General features: G+C 45.8%; 1 protein-coding gene across 1 annotated transcript; it reads right to left on the reverse strand.

Moving 5' to 3' along the window:
* Positions 1 to 18,305: 18,305 nt before the first annotated feature.
* Positions 18,306 to 19,274, reverse strand: LOC130485599 (olfactory receptor 2AT4-like). The gene has a single exon (XM_056858815.1). It carries the CDS (start codon positions 19,272 to 19,274, stop codon positions 18,306 to 18,308), a length of 969 nt encoding a protein of 322 aa, XP_056714793.1.
* Between the last annotated feature and the right edge of the window lie 2,174 nt (positions 19,275 to 21,448).

Here is a 21,448-nt window from a genome sequence, read left to right on the forward strand (position 1 = left end):
ACAAGGCAGTGTAGGCCACATGGGACAGAAGTGCATAAGCACGAGAGAAATGCCAGTGGAAGGTATTTTGTGCTGTTTTCTGAATGCATAAAGATGTCAGAAAATCTGATGCACCCCCCGCCCCCATGCATAGTATACACTGATACCTCAAATTCAGCAAACAAAGACTTACTCTCTCGGAGGAGGGGTCGGCCACTGGGCTGCCAGCATTCCCATTCCCCAACTCATTACTTTCCCATTCATCCTGGTCTTCAAGAATCCCTCCACACGGCTCGTGCTGCTTGGGAGCGGTTTGATGAATAAGGTGCTGAAATGTAGAGGAATTCTCTATAGGTTGTATTTCATACATTAAACTTCCAATCTGGATGTGTCCCCTGAAAAATTTAAGAGGAAACTTAGGGGGTCACAAATTAAACAGTGTGATAAATATTGGGCAAAATCGGCTTCAGTAGGTTTGAAGTCCCTATGTCAAAAAGTCAAGGGTAAGCTGTTGCCAGAACAATCCTCACAAGAAGCTATTCCTTGGTCCGTGTTGCATGCAAGCGACAGCAGAGAGTGGACCATCTGTTCATTATATAGGTGAGGTTTAGAAATCCAAGCTCTATGTGGCCTGGACAGAAATCTCAACAAGCCTCCCAGCGTGGCTGAAAAGCAGAGTTTTTGTCCATGTAGAACAGGGTCGGAGATTTGGGGATGAAGCCTGGGGAGGGCAGAGTTTGGGGATGGATGAGATCTCAGCAGGGTATAATGCCATAAACTCCACCACACACACGCGCACACGCAGCCATTTTTCCAGGGGAACTAATCTCTGTAGTCTGGAGACCAGCTGTATTTAGGGGCCCCTCCTGGAGGTTAGCAACGAACCACCAACTTCGCATCATATCGTTCGCTCACTTGACAGCTCCTCCAAACCAACCCCCGCAATGGCTCGTGTAGCACTGAGATGAACGCATGAAGCTGCCTGATTCTGAATCAGTCCCTGGATCCATCAAAGTCAGTATTGTCTACTCAGGCTTGCAGCAGCTCTCCAGGGTCTCAGGCAGAGATCTTTCACATCATCTACTTGCCTAGTCCCTTTAACTGGAGATGCTGGGGATTGAACCTGGGACCTCTGCATGCCAAGCAGATGCTCTACCACTGAGCCACGGACCCTAGCTGTGCCATTTGCTGGGTCAACTCTCAGCTCAGCTACAAACCCAACCGTGCTGGCCTTCTGCGATCTCGCTCATGCAGACTCTAATGTGGGTACAACAAGGCAGGCCCACCCTGCAGAACTGTTGAAGGTCAGAACATCAGGAGAGCCCTGCTGGATCATATTGCTTCACACAGCAGCCAAACAGCTGCCCTGGAGGACCATACAAACAGGGCATAGAGGCCGAGGCCTTTCCCTGAAGTTGTCTCCTGGCACTGACATTCAGATGTACGTGGAATGCTTTGAGCAGGGTAGGGTTGCCAGCTTCAGGTTGGGAGATTTTGGGGGTGGAGCCTGAGGAGGGCAGGGTTAGGGGGAGGAAGGGACTTCAACAGGATATAATCACTCCTCTTTCCCAGTGAATTTTTTAAACTACCCCTCTTCTCTCCTGCATTTGAGCTAGGGTTGCCAGGTCCCTCTTCACTACCGGCAGGTTTTTGGGGTGGAGCCTGAGGAAGGCGGGGTTTGGGGAGGGGACTTCAATGCCATAGAGTCCAATGGCCAAAGTGGCCATTTTCTCCAGGGGAAAAGATCTCTATCAGCTGGAAATCAGTTGTAATAGCGGGAGATCTCTAGTTAGTACCTGGAGGTTGGCAACCCTAATTTGGGCTTCCTCTCAGTGATTGGCTCTGCCTTTTGCAGCAGCCATTTTAGGGCTGTGCCCATGTCCCCGCGTCAGAATTCCAAAGGTTGGGGACCCCATTCTACTATTTTAGCAATTTCTAAAAAAATTATCAAGACGAGTGTAAAACCATTACCAAAGACCAGTGCAGGTTGAAAGGATGACATCAGAACCGGGAAAATCTTCCACATACCCAGCATAATAGCAGTCGTCCTGCAAGGTTTGAAAACACAATTGCCATAATAAGTAAGTATTCTTAGGCAAGTTGGCGGAGGAGACTCATTTAACAAAATCAACCAGGGCTGTATTAAGAAGCAGAAGAAAGAAGCAGAAGAAAATGAAGAAGATTCCCACGCTGGGAATCTATGCTAGTCACAGCTGTATTAAGTAAGGAATGCACGAACACACACATGAAGCTTCCTTATACTGTCAGGCTTTTGGTGTGCCCAAGTTAGGATAGTCTACTCAGACTGGCAGTGGTTCTCCGAAAACTCAGGCAGAGATCTTTCTCATCACCTGCTCCCTGGTCCTTTTAACTGGAGATGCCGGGGATTGAACACGAAGCATGCCAAGCAGATGCTCTGTCACTGAGCCACTGCGGTCTTTCACATCACCTACCTGATCCCTTTAGCTGGAGATGCTGGGTGTTGAGCCTGGGAGCTTCTGCATGCCAAGCAGGTGTTGTGCCACTGAACCACGCCCCCTCCCAAAATGATATGGAATTTAGGATGGGAACATACAGAAAGCCTGCTGCAAAGGGTAGACCACTGAAAGGTTGTGACGTGCTATGCTCTTGAGAATGGTTGCTATGCTTATCTTCTCTGATTTTACACGGAAGTAACATAGAGCCATACCACTTACATTGGGGGTGTTTTGCCTTTGCTGTTCACAGTCCTGTCCCCCGCCCCATACCCATATATGTTAATGGCCTTTAATGCAGGGACGTTTCCCCACGGTCACACACACACACCCCCGCCACTGGCTGCTTAGGGGCTTCCTTTTGATTATGCATGCCTTTTCCGCCAGTCAGAGGTCTGGCTCTCCCCGTGCATTTTGCCCGTTTTCCAGATGCTTTTTTAGCCAGAATCTGGAAAATGGGGCAAAACGCACGGCGGGAGTGCGGCAACCTCTGACGGGCAGAAAAGGCATGCATAATCAAAGCAAAGCCCTGAAATAGTTAGCAGGGGTAACCTCGGGGGGCGGGGAGGGAAGAAGAAGGAGGAGGAGGAGGAGGAGGAGGAGGTTTTTATATGCCGACTTTCTCTACCACTTAAGGCAGAATCAAACCAGCTTACAGTCACCTTCCCTCCCCACAACAGTCACCCTGTGAGGTAGGTGGGGTTGAGAGAGTGTGACTGGCCCAAGGTCACCCAGCTGGCTTCATGTGTAGGAGAGGGGAAACAAACCCAGTTCACCAGATTAGCCTCCGCCACTCATGTGGAGGAGTGGGGAATCAAACCCAGTTCTCCAGATCAGAGTCCACCGCTCCAAACCACCACTCTTAACCACTATACCATGCTGGCTCCCTGTACCTCTCAGCTAAGGATACAGTGCGTTCATCTGATGGAGTAGTTGAAAACATATGCCATAATACTTTTGTTTTTAGGGTGTCCAAAGCCTCTTTTTAATATTTTTTACTTGAAGGGAATGGATACGCCAAGGGTGACCGTTTGTTACACTCAGTTCATTTATGACACACCTCTCATCCATCTCCAAACAAATGATTTGCCAGTCAAAAGGAACTACAGTAATCGATCTCAATCCACCTTCCCCAGAACCTTTCACTTGCCAAAAATAAGTTTTAAAAAGTTCTTTTTTAAAAAAAGCCAACTTATCTTAATGATACTTGGTCATGACAGCTACCAAGTAATTCCATTTTATAGGTGTGATTAAAGCCATATGTTGTGCCAGGTTCAAAATAGTTAATCCACTTGTATTCCAAACAAGCACAAGCCCATGAATTACAGCTACCCACTTTCACTATTCACATTTGCCAATATTTTCATTCGTCAGAAGACGCGTGACTAAAATGTACCTGGATGTACGGATGATCCACTAGTCGCTCCCCTTTTCTATTAAAGGTATAAAATGGCATGTTTGCAATTATAAAAGACCTGCAAATAAAAAGGTAGTATCGGAAATGCAAATCACAAAAAGAAGAAAAAATGTAAAACAAACATTTTGACTTGCGATATCTTACTGCACATTAAATGCTTTTTCTATAATTTAGCAACCAGGAGGTTGAATCCAGTGGTAATTTCCACTGGTGGAAAGGATTTCTCTCAATGGAACATTATCTTTTTGCATCCCCTGATCTTCTTCATCTCAAAATTACCACTGGAAGAGCGCGGAGGAAAGATTAGGGGGATCAGGAGGAGGACAATCAGCACTCCCTCCCATTAGTAGAAATCTACTGCTGGGTGCAACCCAATTACTTTCAAGTTAAGTGTGCTCATTGAAGTGTGTAACAATGGAGATGGTTTAGGGTTGCCAACCTCCAGATGGGGCCTGGAGATCTCCTGGAGTTCCAACTGATCTCCAGACTATAGAGGTCTGTTCCCCTGGATAAAATGGCTGCTTTGGAGGTGCACTCTCTGGCATTATACCTGGCTGAGCTCCCTCCCTTCCCCAAAACCCATGCTCCCCAGCCTCCACCCCCAAAATCTCCCGGAATTGCACAAAGCAGAACTGGCAACCCTAAGTTTCAGAGTCCATCAGTGGCCAGAAGCACTATATGGGGGGGGGGGGGATAGAGTTGCCAGGTCCCTCTTTGCAACCGGCTGGAGGTTTTGGAGGAGGAGCCTGAGGAGGGTGGGGTTTGGGGAGGGGAGGGACTTCAATGCCATAGAGTCCAATTGCCAAAGTGGCCATTTTCTCCAGGGGAACTGATCTCTATCGGCTGGAGATCGGTTGTAACAGCAGGAGATCCCCAGCTAGTACCTGGAGGTTGGCAACCCTACCCTTCAAGTCCAGTAGTCTGTTCACACAGTGGCCAACCAGGTGCCTCTAGGAAGCCCTGCAACTGCAGCAGCATTGTCCTGCCTGTGTTCCAAAGCATCTAAGATAATAGGCCAGCTCCTCTGATCCTGGAAAGAATAGGTATGCATCATAATTAGTATAAATTTTTGCTAGTAGCCATGAATACCCCTCTCCTCCATAAACATGTCCACTTCCCTCTTAAAACCTTCCACGCTGGCAGCCATCACCACTTCCTGGGGCAGGGAGTTCCACAATGTAACTAGGCGTTGCATGAAAAAATGCTTCTTTTTACCTGTTTATATTCAAAGGATCTGTTGAATCTCTCACCCTCCATTGATTCAAAGGATCTGTTGAATCTCTCACCCTCCAGCTTCAGCAGATGACCCTGCGTTCTGGTATGATGAGAGAGGAAGAAAAGCTTCTCCCTGTCCATTCTATCCATACCATGCATTTTGATAGACCTCTATCACGTCTCCCCTTAACCACCTTCTTTCCAAGCTAAACAGCCCTAAGCATTTTAGGGCCTCATAGGGCAGTTGCTCTAATCCCCTGATCATTTTGGTTGCTCTTTTCTGCACCATCTCAAGCTCTGCAATATTCTTTTTTAGGTGTGGTGACCAGAACACATTTCTGAAATGTGTAATTTCCTAGTTACCCCTGGAGGGCCCTCAGTTATAAGAGCTTAAGGGAAATTAAGCGTAATTAAGGGTGATTGTGATCTTGAAAAGCCACCTGGGGGCAAGGCAGAGTGGATCACCTTGAGTGGGGTCTGTGTGGGATGTGAGGTATAGCTGGTCTATTATTGGTAAGATTAATGGTATTCGTCTTTGTATGAGCAGTTCTTGTCTGTATATTGTTAGTTATGGCCTGTGATGTATATTATACATATATATATATTTTTTTTTTCAGAGGTCTTTGTACCCAATTAAACTTATCCATAAGGGAAATGTTCATCAAGACAAAAGCAATCTACTGAATGTTCATCAAGGCAGTATTAATCAACTGAAGAAGCAATTCATATTGCGAAACGATCACTCATCCGGAGGTGCCGTTTTGAGTTGGATTTTTATTCAAGTTTGGATCATTTGTTGAATTTGGACTGATTGAATTTAATAAGAAGTACCATTGTAAATCTGGGACTTGAACAGCCATCAGGTTGTAATAATTTGGATTTGTTATTCCCGGTGTGGACTTTTCTGTTGTTACCTTATACTATCGGACTGATTGGTATTATATATGAATTGTTATTGTTTAGGATTCAACCTGCAAATGGTAAAATATATATGAAGAAATTTTTGTTATATTTGTTACCAGGCAATATAGTTTGGCCATGATTCATTGAGCTGGTGCTGTTGTTTTCTTGACAAATGGGAAAGTAGCAGAAAGGGAAATAATTTATTTAAAACACAAAATAACACAGGGAACACGGGATTTCTTATCTTTTTTGCAAAAAAACTACAGTAAACTAACCAGAGACCTATGGAGAGTGCTGCACACAAACTTGTGGGCCAACTAAAAGACCTGTAGTTTATTTGTCCAAACAGCTGAATCCAGTGACACAAGGATGGCCCCCATGCTTGAGGGCAGTGGCTGTAACCGCCCTGGCTGTGGAGGAAGCAAACAAAAAAAAACCCTGACTTTTGAACATCCAATCAGAGTGTTTTGCCCTCATGCAGTGACTATTTTGTTACAACAGAGAGGGGCCAAGTGGCTTGATGATATCACATATGAACCTTGTAACCGTTTGAATCTTGCTAGTTTGCTGCCTGTAACAACTGACCTGGAGAAACATCATAGCTGTTTACAGACTGTAAATGTGTGCACTATAGCACAAGCAGACCTCAAAGATGAACCTATCCACAACCCAGACCTTGATGGATCTTGTTGAGTGGTGAGTGGGAAAAGGCAAAGTGGATATGGCATGGTGACTAAATGCGAGGTGCTTGGAGCAAAAACTGTACCAGCATCAATGTCAGCACAAACAACAAAATTATTCAAAGCAACAGGTAAGACTGTGAACATTTATACTGATAGCAAATATGCTTTTGGAGTTGTACAAGCATATGGACACATCTGGAAAGAACGAGGAGTCCTGACAGCTAGTGGGGAGCTGTAGGACATGGAGAATTGATTTTATAGGTTTTGGACAATATTCAATTACCCCAGCAGGTGACAATAATATATGTTCGAGGACATCCAACTGGACATACCAAGGAGGCCAAAGGAAATTACAGAGCTGATGAAATGGCAAAGGCAGCTGCAGCAAGATCGACATCCTGTAATATGGTAATGACTTTAACCCCAGTTTTTACACTGCCCCCTACAGGGCCCTGCACTGAAGGAAAAAAAAAGAAACTGGATGACAAAAGTAGGAACTATAGAAACAAGAGGGGGGTGGTTGAAGGGGCCTGAAGGTATATATCACACACATCCTCACACAATTACACCAGAATAGTCATCTGGGGGAACAGGGTTAGCAAAAATATTCTTGTAATCATACCATAAAAAGGGCATTTATCAGGAAGCAAAACAAATAGCAAGAACATATGATATCAAAGGGTACATAAAGAAAATCAAGGACAGAGGGGGTTGTTTGTTGGAAAAGTTATAAAACAGTTCTAAAAAAAATGGGAATAAAGTGTAGTTTTTATACGGCTTGGCGACCCCAGTTATTAGGGACAGTAAAAAAAAAATGAACCTGACCCTAAAAAAGAGATGCTAATTAAAATTTGTATAAAAACTTAATTTAAAATGGTCAGATGTATTGCCTATCCCACTGACACGCATCCGTACATTAGCCCGGGGGCCACACATATCGCCCTTTGAGGCTCTGTATGGATGTCTCTTTTAGCATTTTTAGAATCAGAGAACATCCAATAAAGAGGTTGAAAACAGATATATATATTAAAAAAAAAAACTGGCTTGTGTTGTATAACCTCTCCCCCTAGACTCTGTTATCCATTCTTGTTTTATAGGAAATTGGGTGTTTGTAAAATCTTAAAAGCATATTACTCTCCAGCTCAGGTAGACGGGTCCGTACCAAATTCTTTTCACCGCAGATGTCGCAGTGAAGGTAAATGGAAAGGGAGGCTGGGTCCATTATTCCAGATGCAAGAAAGCGCTACCACCGTGTGAAGCCGAGACCAGAAGGGCAGTAGATGACGTCGTGGCAGCCAAAGCCATAGCAGCTGGTGGGAGCCCATGTGCAAGAGGCTCAAAGTGGTCGGTAAAACCTGCAGGCGAACTTAAACTTTTATTCAGAAGCCAACAAGACTTATGATTGAAGACTTAAGAAACCAGAGCACAATTGTTGGCTAAGGAACAAAAGTAGATTTTTGAGACTCTTTTAGAAAGCCATTTTGATATATTACTTGGTCCTTTGGGTTAAGAAAAGTGGCTAGAAAAACACTGTGTCTACATTATTGTTTTAAAATTGCAAGTTAATATAATAGAGTGATCAAGATTCAAAATAATTTTGATTTTGATCATGAGGGGGGACTGTGGGATGTGTAAGATTTTAATTAATTTAATTCTAGCATATTAGAAAAATGTTATTTTTCTATTATATTTATAAGCTGTGGTTATTTATATAAGTCAGTAGAAAATAGTCTTGTCTAACTTAAACTGAACAAAGCAGGTGATTTTTCGTATCTGGAACAGGGTGGTATAAAAAAAAAAACATGTGACCACGGAGATGAGATCAGAGTTAGGGTAGATTTGAGAGGAGGAGATATTCAAATCCTCTTGGAACAAAGAACTCTGGAGGAGTATAAAAATATGGGAAATAGGCAGAGTCTGTTAGGAAACTTTCACTTTTGAAGCCGAAAAGGCCTGAAATGCATTCCTCTTTTGCCTGGCAAAATAAAAAGCTTTTTTCCCTTGCTTCTTAAACCTGGTGTCGTCTCTTGTCTCATGGTAATAAAATCTGGCCAGGGAACAGAGTGAATTTACATCCAACATCTGGAGCTTTACCACCTGTTTTGTTGCGCATGGGAAGGTGGAGCAGTTGCTGTTCCTTTAAACCAGAAATTGTTATATTCTTTCTTGAAAGCCCTCACATTTTTAATGGAAATGTCATAAATTAAACAGCATGCTCTCGAAATGCTCCCTTTTGTCAATCAAAAACTGAAGACCTTGAAAGAAAACAGCCACTTACTTCTGTTGAAGGTGAACAATCCTGTTAATTCCTGCAATCCTGATTAGATAAGATATTTCTTTCTAAACAGTTCAAAGAAGAAAAATTTAGTTCCTTACAACTTCATTTGTTCTTATCACACCTTCAAAAAGTACACATTTAGCTAGCTAGACTGAACTTTCCCTAGAAGCTCAAATGTCTAAAGTGAGGCCACTGTACTTTGGTCGCATTATGAGAAGGCACGACTCACTGGTAAAGACAATAACGCTAGGAAAAGTCAAAGGCAGTAGGGAAAGAGAATTGACTATCAGGGAAGCCCCGGCCCTCAATCTGCAAGACCTGAGCAAGGTTGTTCAGGATGGGACGTTTTGGAGGACATTGATTCAAAGGGTCGCCATAAGTCAGAAGCGACTTGATGGCACTTAACATCCACTCATCTATCTATCCATCTGTCTGTACCTAATTTTATCCTGCATTTCCACTAAGGAGGTCATGGCATACATATAGGGTTGCCAAGTCCCACCTGGCCACTGGAGCGAGCTTCTTCGGGGCGGGGCTTTGCTCTGCGATCTGTGCAGGCACGTGAGCACGCGGCACGATAATGCAACTTCCGGGTTTACTAGAGGAAATTGCTAGAGCGTCCCATGCAATGCCAGCACTTCTGGGGTAAACCTGGAAGTGCCGTTATTGCGGATCGCTCTGCCTGCTTCCGCCCGACAATCAGCTGAGGGTCGGCGGGCGGATGGGTGGAGTGGCGGCCAACTGCCCACCAGCATCGGGCATTTGGCAACCCTACATACATAGGTTCCCTTTTCTGCATTTAATTTTCTAAGAACACAGAAAGATAGGTTAAGTTAAGAGAGTGTCTGGCCCAAAGGCACCAGGAGATATTTATGGTTGCCAACCTTCAGATGCAGCCTAGAGATCTCCTGGAATGACAACTGATCCCCAGACCACAGCTGCTTTGGAGGCTAGACTCTGTGGCATTACACCCTGCTGAGCTCCCCTCCCCAAACCCTCCCCTCTGCAGGCTCTACCCCCAAACCTCCAGGAATTTCCCAAACCAGAGTCGGCTACCCTACAGTGGGCCTTTGGATTCTACACCCACCAACTGAAGCAGCTCCTCTTTACTGATCTGCAGGTGATCATTCTATCCTATTTTAGTGGCTGTAAACACAGGATTGCAAATAATAAGGATCACAATTAATTGGGATCTTGTATTTGTACCCCCACTAAAATATCAACAGCTGTCAAAAAGGTCCTATGGTACACGAGTCATGGAAAACATGCGTCAAGAAAAGCCTGTCATTTGCTTTTACATGTCAGGCCTGCTCTCTGCTGAGACAGCCAGACTGTGTGTGTTATGGTTCCGCCAGGTGCGTCCCAAGGCCAAGCCTGGTAACTGCCAAATTCCTTTCTTCTGTGGGAACTGCTCTCGTAGGGGGGGTGGTTGCCATGGCTGCCATCACTATCTGATATGACCAATGCTCTTCCATATAGGCCTTTAGCCGTGCCTTTAGTTCTCATTCGTGCCAATTTACCTGCTAGCTCTGTATACCTGTAGGTTTTCTAATAAATCAACTCTCTTTTGGACTACTCGTCTGTGGATGTTGTTTATGGGGTTACCACGGGAACAAGTGCTCACATTACAGGGGAACTGGGTGTAAGGTTGCCAACTCTGAGTTTGGAAATTCCTGGAGATTTTGGGGTGGAACCTGGAGAGGGAGTGGGTTGGGGAGGGGAAGGACCTCGGTGGGGTATGATGCCATGCAGTCCACCCTCCAAATAAGACATATTCTCCTGGGGAACCAACCTTTGTCATCTGGAGATCAGTTGTAATCTGGGGGGGGGGGTCTCCAGGCCTGACCTGGAGGGTGGCAACCCTAAATGGATGGAACAGCTTTGAGAAGGGAGTTTGAATCACAGAAGAGGACATGAACATACGGGACAAGTAACTGGGAAACTCAGGTTCGAGTCCCCACTCTGCCATGGAGGATTGCTGGGTGACCTTGGGCCAGTCAAACTCTCAGCATAACCTACCTCATAGGGTTGTTGTGATAATAAAATCGAAAGGGGGAGAAAGATGTTGTAAGCCATTCAGGGCCCTGGTTGGGAAGAAAAGTGGGTGTCAATATCAAAATACTTTTTAAAATGTTCTGTGGGGTTATCAATTAAAAAAAAGATTACTGTGTATCACCAGCCTAGGAAAAACCAAAACCCATTTGGTATTATTAGCAGCTGTGGTTTAGGGTTGAAGGAACTGAGATATTTATCTGTCCAGGATTAGGTAGGCTTCCCTACAGTTCTTGGTGCACAACAGTTTTGTTATCATACCTTTGGAGGAATTTGACTGTACCAGTCAATAGAAACCAGCACACACGCCCCCTTATTCTTATTTGAAGCTGCAATTCCTATGGCCACAGTATGCAAAATTACCTCAGCGTTGAAGCCAGATCTTCTGAGGAGCCTTTTGGGAATGATTACTTCAGAATAGTGATATTGTGAAGTTTCTAGAAAACCTAGAAAGAGGGGCAATTAAAAAAATGAGATATGCAAGGAATGTTATTTTTATTGACTTCATTTATAGGCCACCTTTCTCGCTGAGACTCAAGGATTGCAAAATTAACTCACTCAACCACCCCGCCAAATAACCCAGTTCAGTCAAACAGCAAGGAACTCCAATAAACAAGTGGAAGACAATGCAGGAAAAGGTAATACATACAATAAAAATAGACTATGATTCTCCCTCTGATAAAGCAACCACCTCTACTGTTCCATTATACTACAGTTATGATCTCTTTGTAAGAGATTACCATTTCTGTTTTGCTAGAGTTGCCATCCCCCAGGTGGGGCCTGGCAGTCTCCCAGAATTAGAACTGATCTCCAGACTACAGAGATCAGTCCCCACAGAGGAAAGGGATGTTTTGTTTTAATTTTTTTTTCATGATATAAAGGTATACAAAAGAAAAAGGGAATAAGGGTATCAGTAATAAATTTGAAAGATACAAGAAAAACGAAAAACAAATCAGACAGATTACAAGAGGCGTTTTGGACAGTGGACTCTACGGCATTATAACCCACTTAGGTCCCTCCCTTCCCCAAATAGTGGAACAGACTTCCTCGGGAGGTGGTGAGCTCTCCTTCCCTGGAGGTTTTAAGCAGAGGCTAGATGGCCATCTGTCAGCAATGCTGATTCTATGACCTTAGGCAGATCACGAGAGAGAGGGCATCTTGGGCATCCTCTGGGTGTGGAGTAGGGGTCACTGCGGGTGTAGGGGGGGAGGTAGTTTGGAATTTCCTGCGTTGTGCAGGGGGTTGGACTAGATGACCCTGGTGGTCCCTTCCAGCTCCATGGTTCTATAAATATGGTTGCCAACCTCCAGGTGGTGGCTGGAGATCTCCCGCTATGACAACTGATTACCAGGTGATACGAGATCAGTTTCCCTGGAGAAAAAGGCTGCTTTGGCAATTGGACTCTATGGCATTATACCTCATTGAAGTCCCTCCCCTTCCCAAACTGCACCCTCCTCAGGCTCCACCCCCAAAATCTCTAGGTATTTTCTAACCCGGAGCTGGTAACCTTATCCCCAAACCCCGCCCTCCCTAGGATCTACCTCCCCAAATCTTCAGGAATTTCCTAAGCTGCAGTTGGCAATCTTACTGTTTTGCACATCTTATGAAATGAAAGACATGTGGGAGGCCATTTCTCAACGTGGGGAACAGCACTGAGAAAGCAGGTGCATAAGCCGTTGCCAATCTCACCCACTTCCAGGGTGGCATGTCCAGAAGACTGAGCTCAGAGGAATGAACTTGTCACAGTCTTTCTCAACAGTGTTGCAGAACACAAGCGAGTGCATGGCAACCTCCACCTGGAGGTTGGCAACCCTATAGAGCAGAGTGTTTCCAACTCCAGCCCGAGAAGGTCCTGGAGGTTTGGGAGCGATGCCTGTGGAGGAGAGAATGGTGGGGAGGGATTTCACCGGGACTCTATGGTATACCATAGAGTTGGCCCTCTGGAGGTGCCATTTTCTCCAGGGGAACGGCTCTTTGGGGAGGTTGGCAACCCTGGTGGGCTCCCCTCCTAGTGTCCGAGGCCCCTCTGCACTTAGGGTTGCCAACCTCCAGGTGGTGGCTGGAGATCTTCTCCTATTCCAACTGATCTCCAGCCGTTCGCCTGGGGGAAATGGCCACTCTTAAGACATCGAAGCCCCTCCCCTCCCCAAACCCCACCCCCTCAGGCTCTGCCCCAAAAACTCTGGTGGCGAAGAGGGACCTGGCAGCACTGTCCGCGCTACACACCGGGGCTGAGGAGCAGGAGCAGCAGGGCCCCCAGCAGCGCCGCTGAGCCCCACATGCCCCCCCTCCAGCCGGGCCTCCCTCCCCTCAGAGCCCCAACTGCCGGCCCCATGGCGGGCCCACAGCGCCACTGTCGCTCAGTCACAAGCCCCCACCCCCTCACAGCTCCTATTGGGCCCTTCAGGCATTCCATGCTCTCCCCAAACTCCTCCCTCTCAGAGCTTCTATTGGGAGCTTCAAAATTCCAAATGTCCAAAACTGCCAATTGCAAACTGAACTGGGCTCAAGGCCCACCCCCTCAGAGCTCCCATTGGGTCCCTCAAAAATTCCATGCTCTCCACTAACTCCTCCCCCTCAGAGCTTCTACTGGCAGCTTCAAAATTCCAAATGTCCAAAACTGCCAATTGCAAACTGAACTGGGCTCAAGGCCCACCCACCCCCAGAGCTCCCATTGGGTCCCTCAAAAATTCCATGCTCTCCACTAACTCCTCCCACTCAGAGCTTCTACTGGCAGCTTCAAAATTCCTACTGTGCAAAACTGCCAATTGCAAACTGAACTGGGCTCAAGGCCCACCCCCTCAGAGCTCCCATTGGGTCCCTGAAAAATTCCATGCTCTCCACTAACTCCTCCCACTCAGAGCTTCTACTGGCAGCTTCAAAATTCCAAATGTCCAAAACTGCCAATTGCAAACTGAACTGGGCTCAAGGCCCACCCCCTCAGAGCTCCTGTTGGGTGCTTCCACGAGCTCCACTGCCTCTCAATCACAAGCCCCACCCACAGTTCCAACCACCACTGAAGCCCTGCCTCCTGGCAGCCTAAGCCAACCGTACCCTTCTCATTGGTCAGAGGCCCATCTCCCTCCAGCTAGAGGGGCGGGGCAGCTTTTAGTCTGGAGTCAAGGGGCTTCTGCCACCTCCAGGTTGGGAAATACCTGGAGATTTTGGGGGGTGGGGCCTGAATAGGGCGGGGTTTGGGGAGTGCCTTCAAAGCCATAGAGTCCAATTGCCAAAGCAGCCATTTTCTCCAGGAGATCTCCAGCTAGTACCTGGAGGATGGCAACCGTACTTATTTGCTAGCAGCATCCGAACTGGGGGTCTAACACTGCACCAGGTCCAGGTTCACATGCTCTAACAATTGCTACCAACTAGAGGCATCAAGCACTAAACCAAAGTTCACCTCCTCACGCGCAGCCAAAAAGTTTATTGGGTTAACCTTGGGCCAGTCCCTACCTCGCAGGGTAGTTGTGAGGATAAAATGTTGAAGGGAGAGCCCTCCTTCAGCTCCTTGAAGGTAGGGTGGGGTAAAAGAGATGGACAAAGTCAGAAATCGGAACGAGCTCTGGTTGCCAACTTTATGGGAGCAGCTCCTCTGCCGACTACAGAGATCAGCTCCCCTGGAGAAAATGGATGCTTTGGTGGGTGGTCTTTGTGGCATTGTACCCCACTGAGGTCCCTTCCCTCCCCAGGCTCCATCCCCAAATCTCCAGGAATTTCCCAACCTGGATCTGGCAACCCTTACCACGCACAATTCCTCGCTGACCTGGAAACCCTACCGGGCGTCCTTCTCAAAACAACATCCAGTAGGGGAATCAGGAAAAGACACAAAAATGTGGTTTCCCTCTGGAAAGCTGGATTTATTATCGTTTTAATGGATTTTCAATAGCACACTAATTACAGACTGAATCTTGTACACCATAACATATTTTTGCAGCCTCTTTAACAGCCTTTTAGCACACTGAAAACCCTCCTCATTTACAGGGCTGCAGCAGCACCCAGTGGTCTCTTAGGTGTCATGCACACCAAGCACAGTTTCTAACTCCGGGATCCAGGATTGTTATCCTGCCCGTGAGGTTATGGCCATTACTTCCGTTTTTTAAAAAATTAAATTAAAAGGAGACTTTTTTTTCTTTTCTTTTTTTACAATGAAAGGCTATGCAATATATTCACCTTTTAAACATTCCAATGATGAATCAATAAATATGCATAGATTCACTGGAGAATAGGTATGCATCATGACTAGTGTCCATTTTGGCTAGTAGCCATGGATTTGCTAAAGTTTCATAACCCTGCAGAAGGGAAATGTCAGAGAGATTAAGAAAACCGACATAAGCAAAATATCTTTGGGGAAGTTTTAAAAACTAAAAATAGCTATTTCTTTTTTTACCTGTGGTACAAAACAGCTTTAGAAAGCGTTCAAACAAATAGCTCTAGAAAGCCACAGAAGCAGAATTCATGCTTAAAGTCCATGGACTTCCGCTGATGAAAAAACCTCCTTCCTCTTTCATTGCAAAATATAGAGAAGTGCAAAAAAATCCCATTTCCCATTCCCCTGGCATCCTTCCGGTGTGTGGTGGTTAGTGTTGAAACGTAGAACACTGCTTGAGTCAGTGACTTGATTGTGCACGTTTGGTTTGTGTTTGCATTTATCTGTGCAGTTTTGTGTGTATTTTTACACTCATTTTGTGTTTGTAGACAGGTGAAGGACTGCGGGTGGCGCTCTCCCGTGCACAGAGGGTCAAAATTATATTGCTGATTAAAATGTGCATACATATGTATCTGCCTGCCTGTTCTTTCGTTCCCATAGATTCAGTTCTTTCCTTCACTTCTCCCCATTCTCAATAGCTTTCTCGGTATTCTTTTTTCCCTTTGGGCTGTGAGACTGTTCTGCACACAAAGAGCAGAATGAGAAGAAAAAGAAGAGTTGGTTTTTATACCCCGATTTTCTGTACCTTTAAGGAGACTCAAGCGGGCTTACAGTTGCCTTCCCTTCCTCTCCCCACAACAGACACCCTGTGAGGTAGGTGGGGCTGAAAGAGTTCAGAGAGAACTGTGACTAGCCCTAGGTCACCCAGCAGGCTTCATGTGGAGGAGTGGGGGATCAAACCAAATTCTCCAGATTAGAGACTGCCGCTTATGTGAAGGAGTGGGGAAACTAACCTGGTCCTCCAGGTTAGAGTCCCCTGCTCTTAACCACTAAACCATGCTGTCTCAGCCCAGAGGTGGTAGAATGAGGTGGCTGAAAACTGTGATGGGAGAATGGAATGCACCAGTTTGGACTGCGGGTGGTGAATCCAACTCCAAAGGCTATTACATTACTCTTTTACTTCATTTACAGTCAGCCTTCCTTGCCGAGACACAAGGTGGATTACAACATCTACCAGTATGATTGGAACAGTATAAGACATGCATTAAACACTGTAATAAGATGGGATTGCAAAATTAGAAAACAGTGGTATAAAAACAGCTCAAGAAGGAACAAAAGAACTGCAAAGACCGAATTACAGAAATGAGAAGACAATGCTGTAAAAAACAGAAATGCAGACTATCAACAGAGCCTCTCAGAACAATTCCCATTTGCCCTGTTCCCTTTAACAAACTGTTCTCCTGCTGTGACCATCTCTGCAGAAAAGACATCCCCCCCCCCCATAATAACATTTTAAAAACAAGTTTCAGGAGGGTAACCATGCTGGCATGCAGTAGAAGAGCAAGACTGAACACATTAAGCTGCCTTCTACTGAATCACCCCCTTGGTCCATCAAAGTCAGTTTTGTCTACTCAGACTGGCAGCGGCTCTCCGGGGTCTCAGGCAGAGGTCTTTACTATCACCTACTTACGTAGTCCCTTGAACTGGAGATGCCAGGGATTGAACCTGGGACCTTCTGCATGCCAAGCAGACGCTCTACCACTGAGCCACAGCCCCTCCCCAAGTGCAGTAGCATCTTAGAGACCCACAAGATTTTCGGGGTATGAGCTTTCGAAAGGCAAAGCTGTCTTCGTCAGATATGAGCAGGAATGGAATATCGCCGAGTCCTTATATCCCAGTCTGAAGTCGGGAGGGGTGTTGCTAGGGTTGCCAACCTCCAGGAATAGCTGGAGATCTCCTGCTATTACAACTGATCTCCAGCTGATAGAGATCAATTCACCTGGAGAAAACGGCTGCTTTGGCAATTGGACTCTATGGCATTGAAGTTCCTCCCCTCCCCAAACCCTGCCCTCTTCAGGCTCCGCCCCAAAAACCTCCCGCCGGTGGTGAAGAGGGCCCTGGCAACCCTAAGTGTTGCAAAGAAGGGAGTCAGGATGCAAAAGTACAATGCAAAATGTAAGCAGCATGACTGGAGCAGAGGGGCAATACTCGGGGACAGAAAATCAGCATCTGTAGATATAAGAATCTTACGTCTCTATTCAGCCCTGTGTGATCCATTGTTCTGAATTTGTGAATGAACTCAAGTTCAGCAATCTCACGTTATAATCTCCCCTTGAATCTTCTCTGTTTGAGGACTGCCTCTCTTAGGTCAACAATGGAATGTCCTGGAAGATTAAAATGTTCTCACGCTGGTTTTTGAGTGTTGTGATTTTTGATGTGAGATTTATTCTTTTGCTTTGGGACTGCCTGTTTGTCTGAGAGTGTAAGGGCAGGGTTGACACTTGATGGCATATATAACATTGGAAGATGAACAAGTGAATGAACCTGAGATGGTATGGCTGGTGTTGTTAGGTTCGGGGATTGCCCGTGTAAATATGGGGACAGAGTTAGCATCTGGGTTTATTGCAGGCCCTGATCCCACAATCCATGTCCATGTCAGATCATGATGGGTAGCCGTGTCTGTCTGTAACAGTAGAAAAGAGCAAGCGTCCAGTAGCACCTTAAAGACTAACAAATTTCTGGCGGAGGATGAGCTTTCGTGAAGAAGTGAGCTGTGACTCAGGAAAGCTCACACCCTGCTAGAAATTTTGTTAGTCCTTAAGGCGCTACTGAACTCTTGCTCTTTTCTACGTGTCCATGTTAAGAAGTGCTTTATTATGAGTGATGAGTTGTTTAAAGCTAGGAGGCTGACTGTGGGCAAGAAAAGGCATGCCTCCCGATGCCTGTCAACTGTCAATTCTAAAGGACCATATTTTGGAGCACTTGACAAGACATTCAGGAAAATTACACACACACCTACAAAATGAAAATACTATAAAAGGGGTCAATTTTACTAGAAAGATGCAGTTCCGCCAAACTAAAAAGCAATACCAATCCTTGAATGTCTTAGTCAGGAGCACAACATGACGTGCTACCTTTTCTGTAGTGCTTCTTTTCTTCAAAGTAAATGGTTCTTTTGCAAAGCAGAGGGAATTCGGACCAAGATGTACTTTTTGAGCATGCTTTTGACTTCCTTGTTTCTCAGGGTGTAAATGAGAGGGTTTAACAATGGCGTTAAAATGGCAAAAGTCACCGTGCTCAGGACCTGAATATCGGCAGGCATGTTTGCTCGGTAGGAGGCATAGGCCACAGTAATCGAAGAGTAGTACGTCCCGACCACAATCAGGTGCGAAGAGCAGGTTGAAAAGGCCTTGCTGCGTCCTTCTTTGGAACTGATCTTCAAGACGGAGAGAATGATGTGGACATAGGATACGACCACAAGGATCAACGGGGTGATGGAGATTGTCATAGCAATTGAAAACCCGATGAACGTCTGCATATTTGAATCCGAATTGGAACAGGCTGCCCGGACCACAGCCAGGTGGTCACAAAAGCAGTGGTAAACTAAAGTCCTTTCTCTATATCCTAAATAAGAAGTTTCGATGATGACCGGGACGGGAACCGTGAAAGCCAACAGCCACGCGCTGGCTGCCAGCTGGATATTCGTTCTTCTCGTCATTTTGACCAGGTAATGCAGCGGGTTACAAATGGCTTCATAACGGTCGTAGGCCATGACGACGAGGAGGAACGCTTCGGTCACCGTTAGGCTGTGAAAGAAATACATCTGCAGGAAGTAAGCCCGGGGAGAAATGGATTTTGCGCCGACCAGAAATATGGCCAGCATTTTGGGAACGGTCGTGGTGGTGAACAGGATGTCTAAGACGGAGAGGTTGCTTAGGAAGAAGTACATCGGCTTGTGCAGTTTTTCATCCACCACAATGACAGAAAGGATCGCTAAATTGCCGGTCAATATGAGCAGGTAGAATGACAGGAACAGAACAAATAATAGGCTATTATAGTTTTGGAGAGCTGGAAGTCCGGCCAGCAAAAACTCCTTGGCAGAAGTATTGCCATTACAGTTGGCCATGGTTTGTCAGCCAAGGATAATCTCTGGCAGAGAGAAAAATGTTGAGTTAAGACACCAAGGAAGAATTACACATGCCACCGATCCACTGAAAGGCTGCTCTGTGAATGTCCTTGACTTTGCCTATGGTCTCATGGAAGAAGTAGCATGAATACATGTCAACATTTGCCTCTTAAAGGAGAGATGACAGAAGCCAATAGCAGATGGATGGGAAAGGTAGGCCATGGCCTCTATTTCCATGGGAACTGGTCTACATTAGACCTCTCCAGCATTCTCTGAATCTAATTTATGTGTCGTGGCCTTTGGCATAATTAATGTAATATGCTGGGAATAATAGAGTTAGAGGATGGCCCGAGAATCCAAAGAACACCTGATGTTGCCTCTTGGCACTGGGATTGAGAGGTTGACTGCCTCTGAATGTGGGGGTTCCCTTTATGTGTCTAATCCCCTTTTCGAGCCGTCTATGCCTATGGCCATCACTACATCTTCTAGCAGCAAATTCCAGATTTTAATCACTCACTGTGCAAAGAGGTATTTTCATAGAATCATAGAGTTGGGACTACCAGGGTCATCTAGTCCAACCCCCTGCACAATGCAGGAAATTCACAACTACCTCCCCCCCCCACACACACACCCCCAGTGACTCCTACTCCATGCCCAGAAGATGGCCAAGATGCCCTCCCTCTTGTCATCTGCCTAAGGTCATAGAATCAGCATTGCTGACAGATGGCCATCTATCCTCTGCTTAAAAACCTCCAGGGAAGGAGAGCCCACCACCTCCCGAGGAAGCCTGTTCCACAGAGGAACCGCTCTAACTGTCAGAAAGTTCTTCCTAATGTCTAGATGGAAACTCTTTTGATTTAATTTCAACCCGTTGGTTCTGGTCTGACCTTCTTGGGCAACAAAAAACAACTCGGCACCCTCCTCTCTATATGACAGCCCAAGTACTTGAAGATGGTTCTCATATCCCCTCTCAGTCTTCTCCTCTTCAGGCTAAACATACCCAGCTCCTTTCTTTTGTCTGTCCTGAATCTTCCGTCCATCGGTATTTTGGGAGAGGGGGGGAAATTATCTGTATCCACTCTGTCCACCTCGTGAATAATTTTATAAACCTTTATCTATCATGTCTCCCCCTCCTTAGCCGTCTTTTTTCTAAGCTGAAAAGTCCCAGACTCTTGACCTTTTCCTCATAGGGAAGGTCCTCCAACCCCCTAATCATCTTGGCTGCCCTCTTTCGTACTTTTTCCAGCTCTGTGATATCCTTTTTGAGATACAGTAACTAGAACTGTGCACAATATTCAAGAGGTCACACCTTAGAGCTATACAGGAGCATTATAATATCCGCTGTTTTATTTTCAATCTCTTGCTTGGAAGGAACAACGAGAGCCTGGAGAGAAATGGAATTATTGAGTGGAATAACAGAAAGATGTGGGCAGGAGACTGAGCAAATTCAATCAGTCAACAGAATCTGAAGTTTCAATATAACACTCGGCACTAGAACACCCTTGGAAAGGATCCAATTATTATCACACACTCCACTTGAGAAGGGAAGGCAACTGGGCGAGAAGTTAAAACGAAAGCATAAGGAACGGAGATTCCTCACACTGTCTTGAAACTCACGTCTGGCCAAATGGTCCAAGGTTCTTCACACTTCCCAGGATCTGGGAAGCTTCTAGCAATGCAGTGAAACAAAGCCAGGTGCCTGCTTTCATAAAGAATCCCTGCCGCTCCCTTTAGAGAGACAAATCCCCGTAGATTAAACCTGGGTAGTTTCTGCATCTCCACTGAAGGGATTCAAAAAGATCTTGTTTATTTCTCTGAAAAACGCAATGCGAGTTCCCACTGCGGTGCTTTGGGGAAACCAAGGAAATAAACAGCAGTGATCTTGAAGTATGCATGAACTCATTTCCCAAGACAACAACCTCACTTAATGAGAATTTCTCGGAAAGCTGGTGAGGAGCTTCCAGTTAACTAGAAGGATGACAGATGCTCCCATTCTGCTATCGTGCTGTTGTTTGGCTCCAGCTTCTGTCCCACGGCCTGCCTTCCCATTCCATCTGGAGATATTCTGAAACACATATTGGGATTGGTGCATGTAGATTCCACTCTACTACGGTTCTGGTCTCTATTTAAGAACACCCTCTTCAATATTACTCGCTAGTAAGTATGTTTAGGAT

The sequence above is a fragment of the Euleptes europaea genome, chromosome 12 (assembly GCF_029931775.1).
Source record: "Euleptes europaea isolate rEulEur1 chromosome 12, rEulEur1.hap1, whole genome shotgun sequence".
Taxonomy (NCBI): Eukaryota; Metazoa; Chordata; class Lepidosauria; order Squamata; family Sphaerodactylidae; genus Euleptes; species Euleptes europaea.

Bases quoted from the DNA above. Each gene is read 5' to 3' on its own strand.
- LOC130485599 (XM_056858815.1), bottom strand. From the start codon at position 19,274: ATGGCCAACTGTAATGGCAATACTTCTGCCAAGGAGTTTTTGCTGGCC.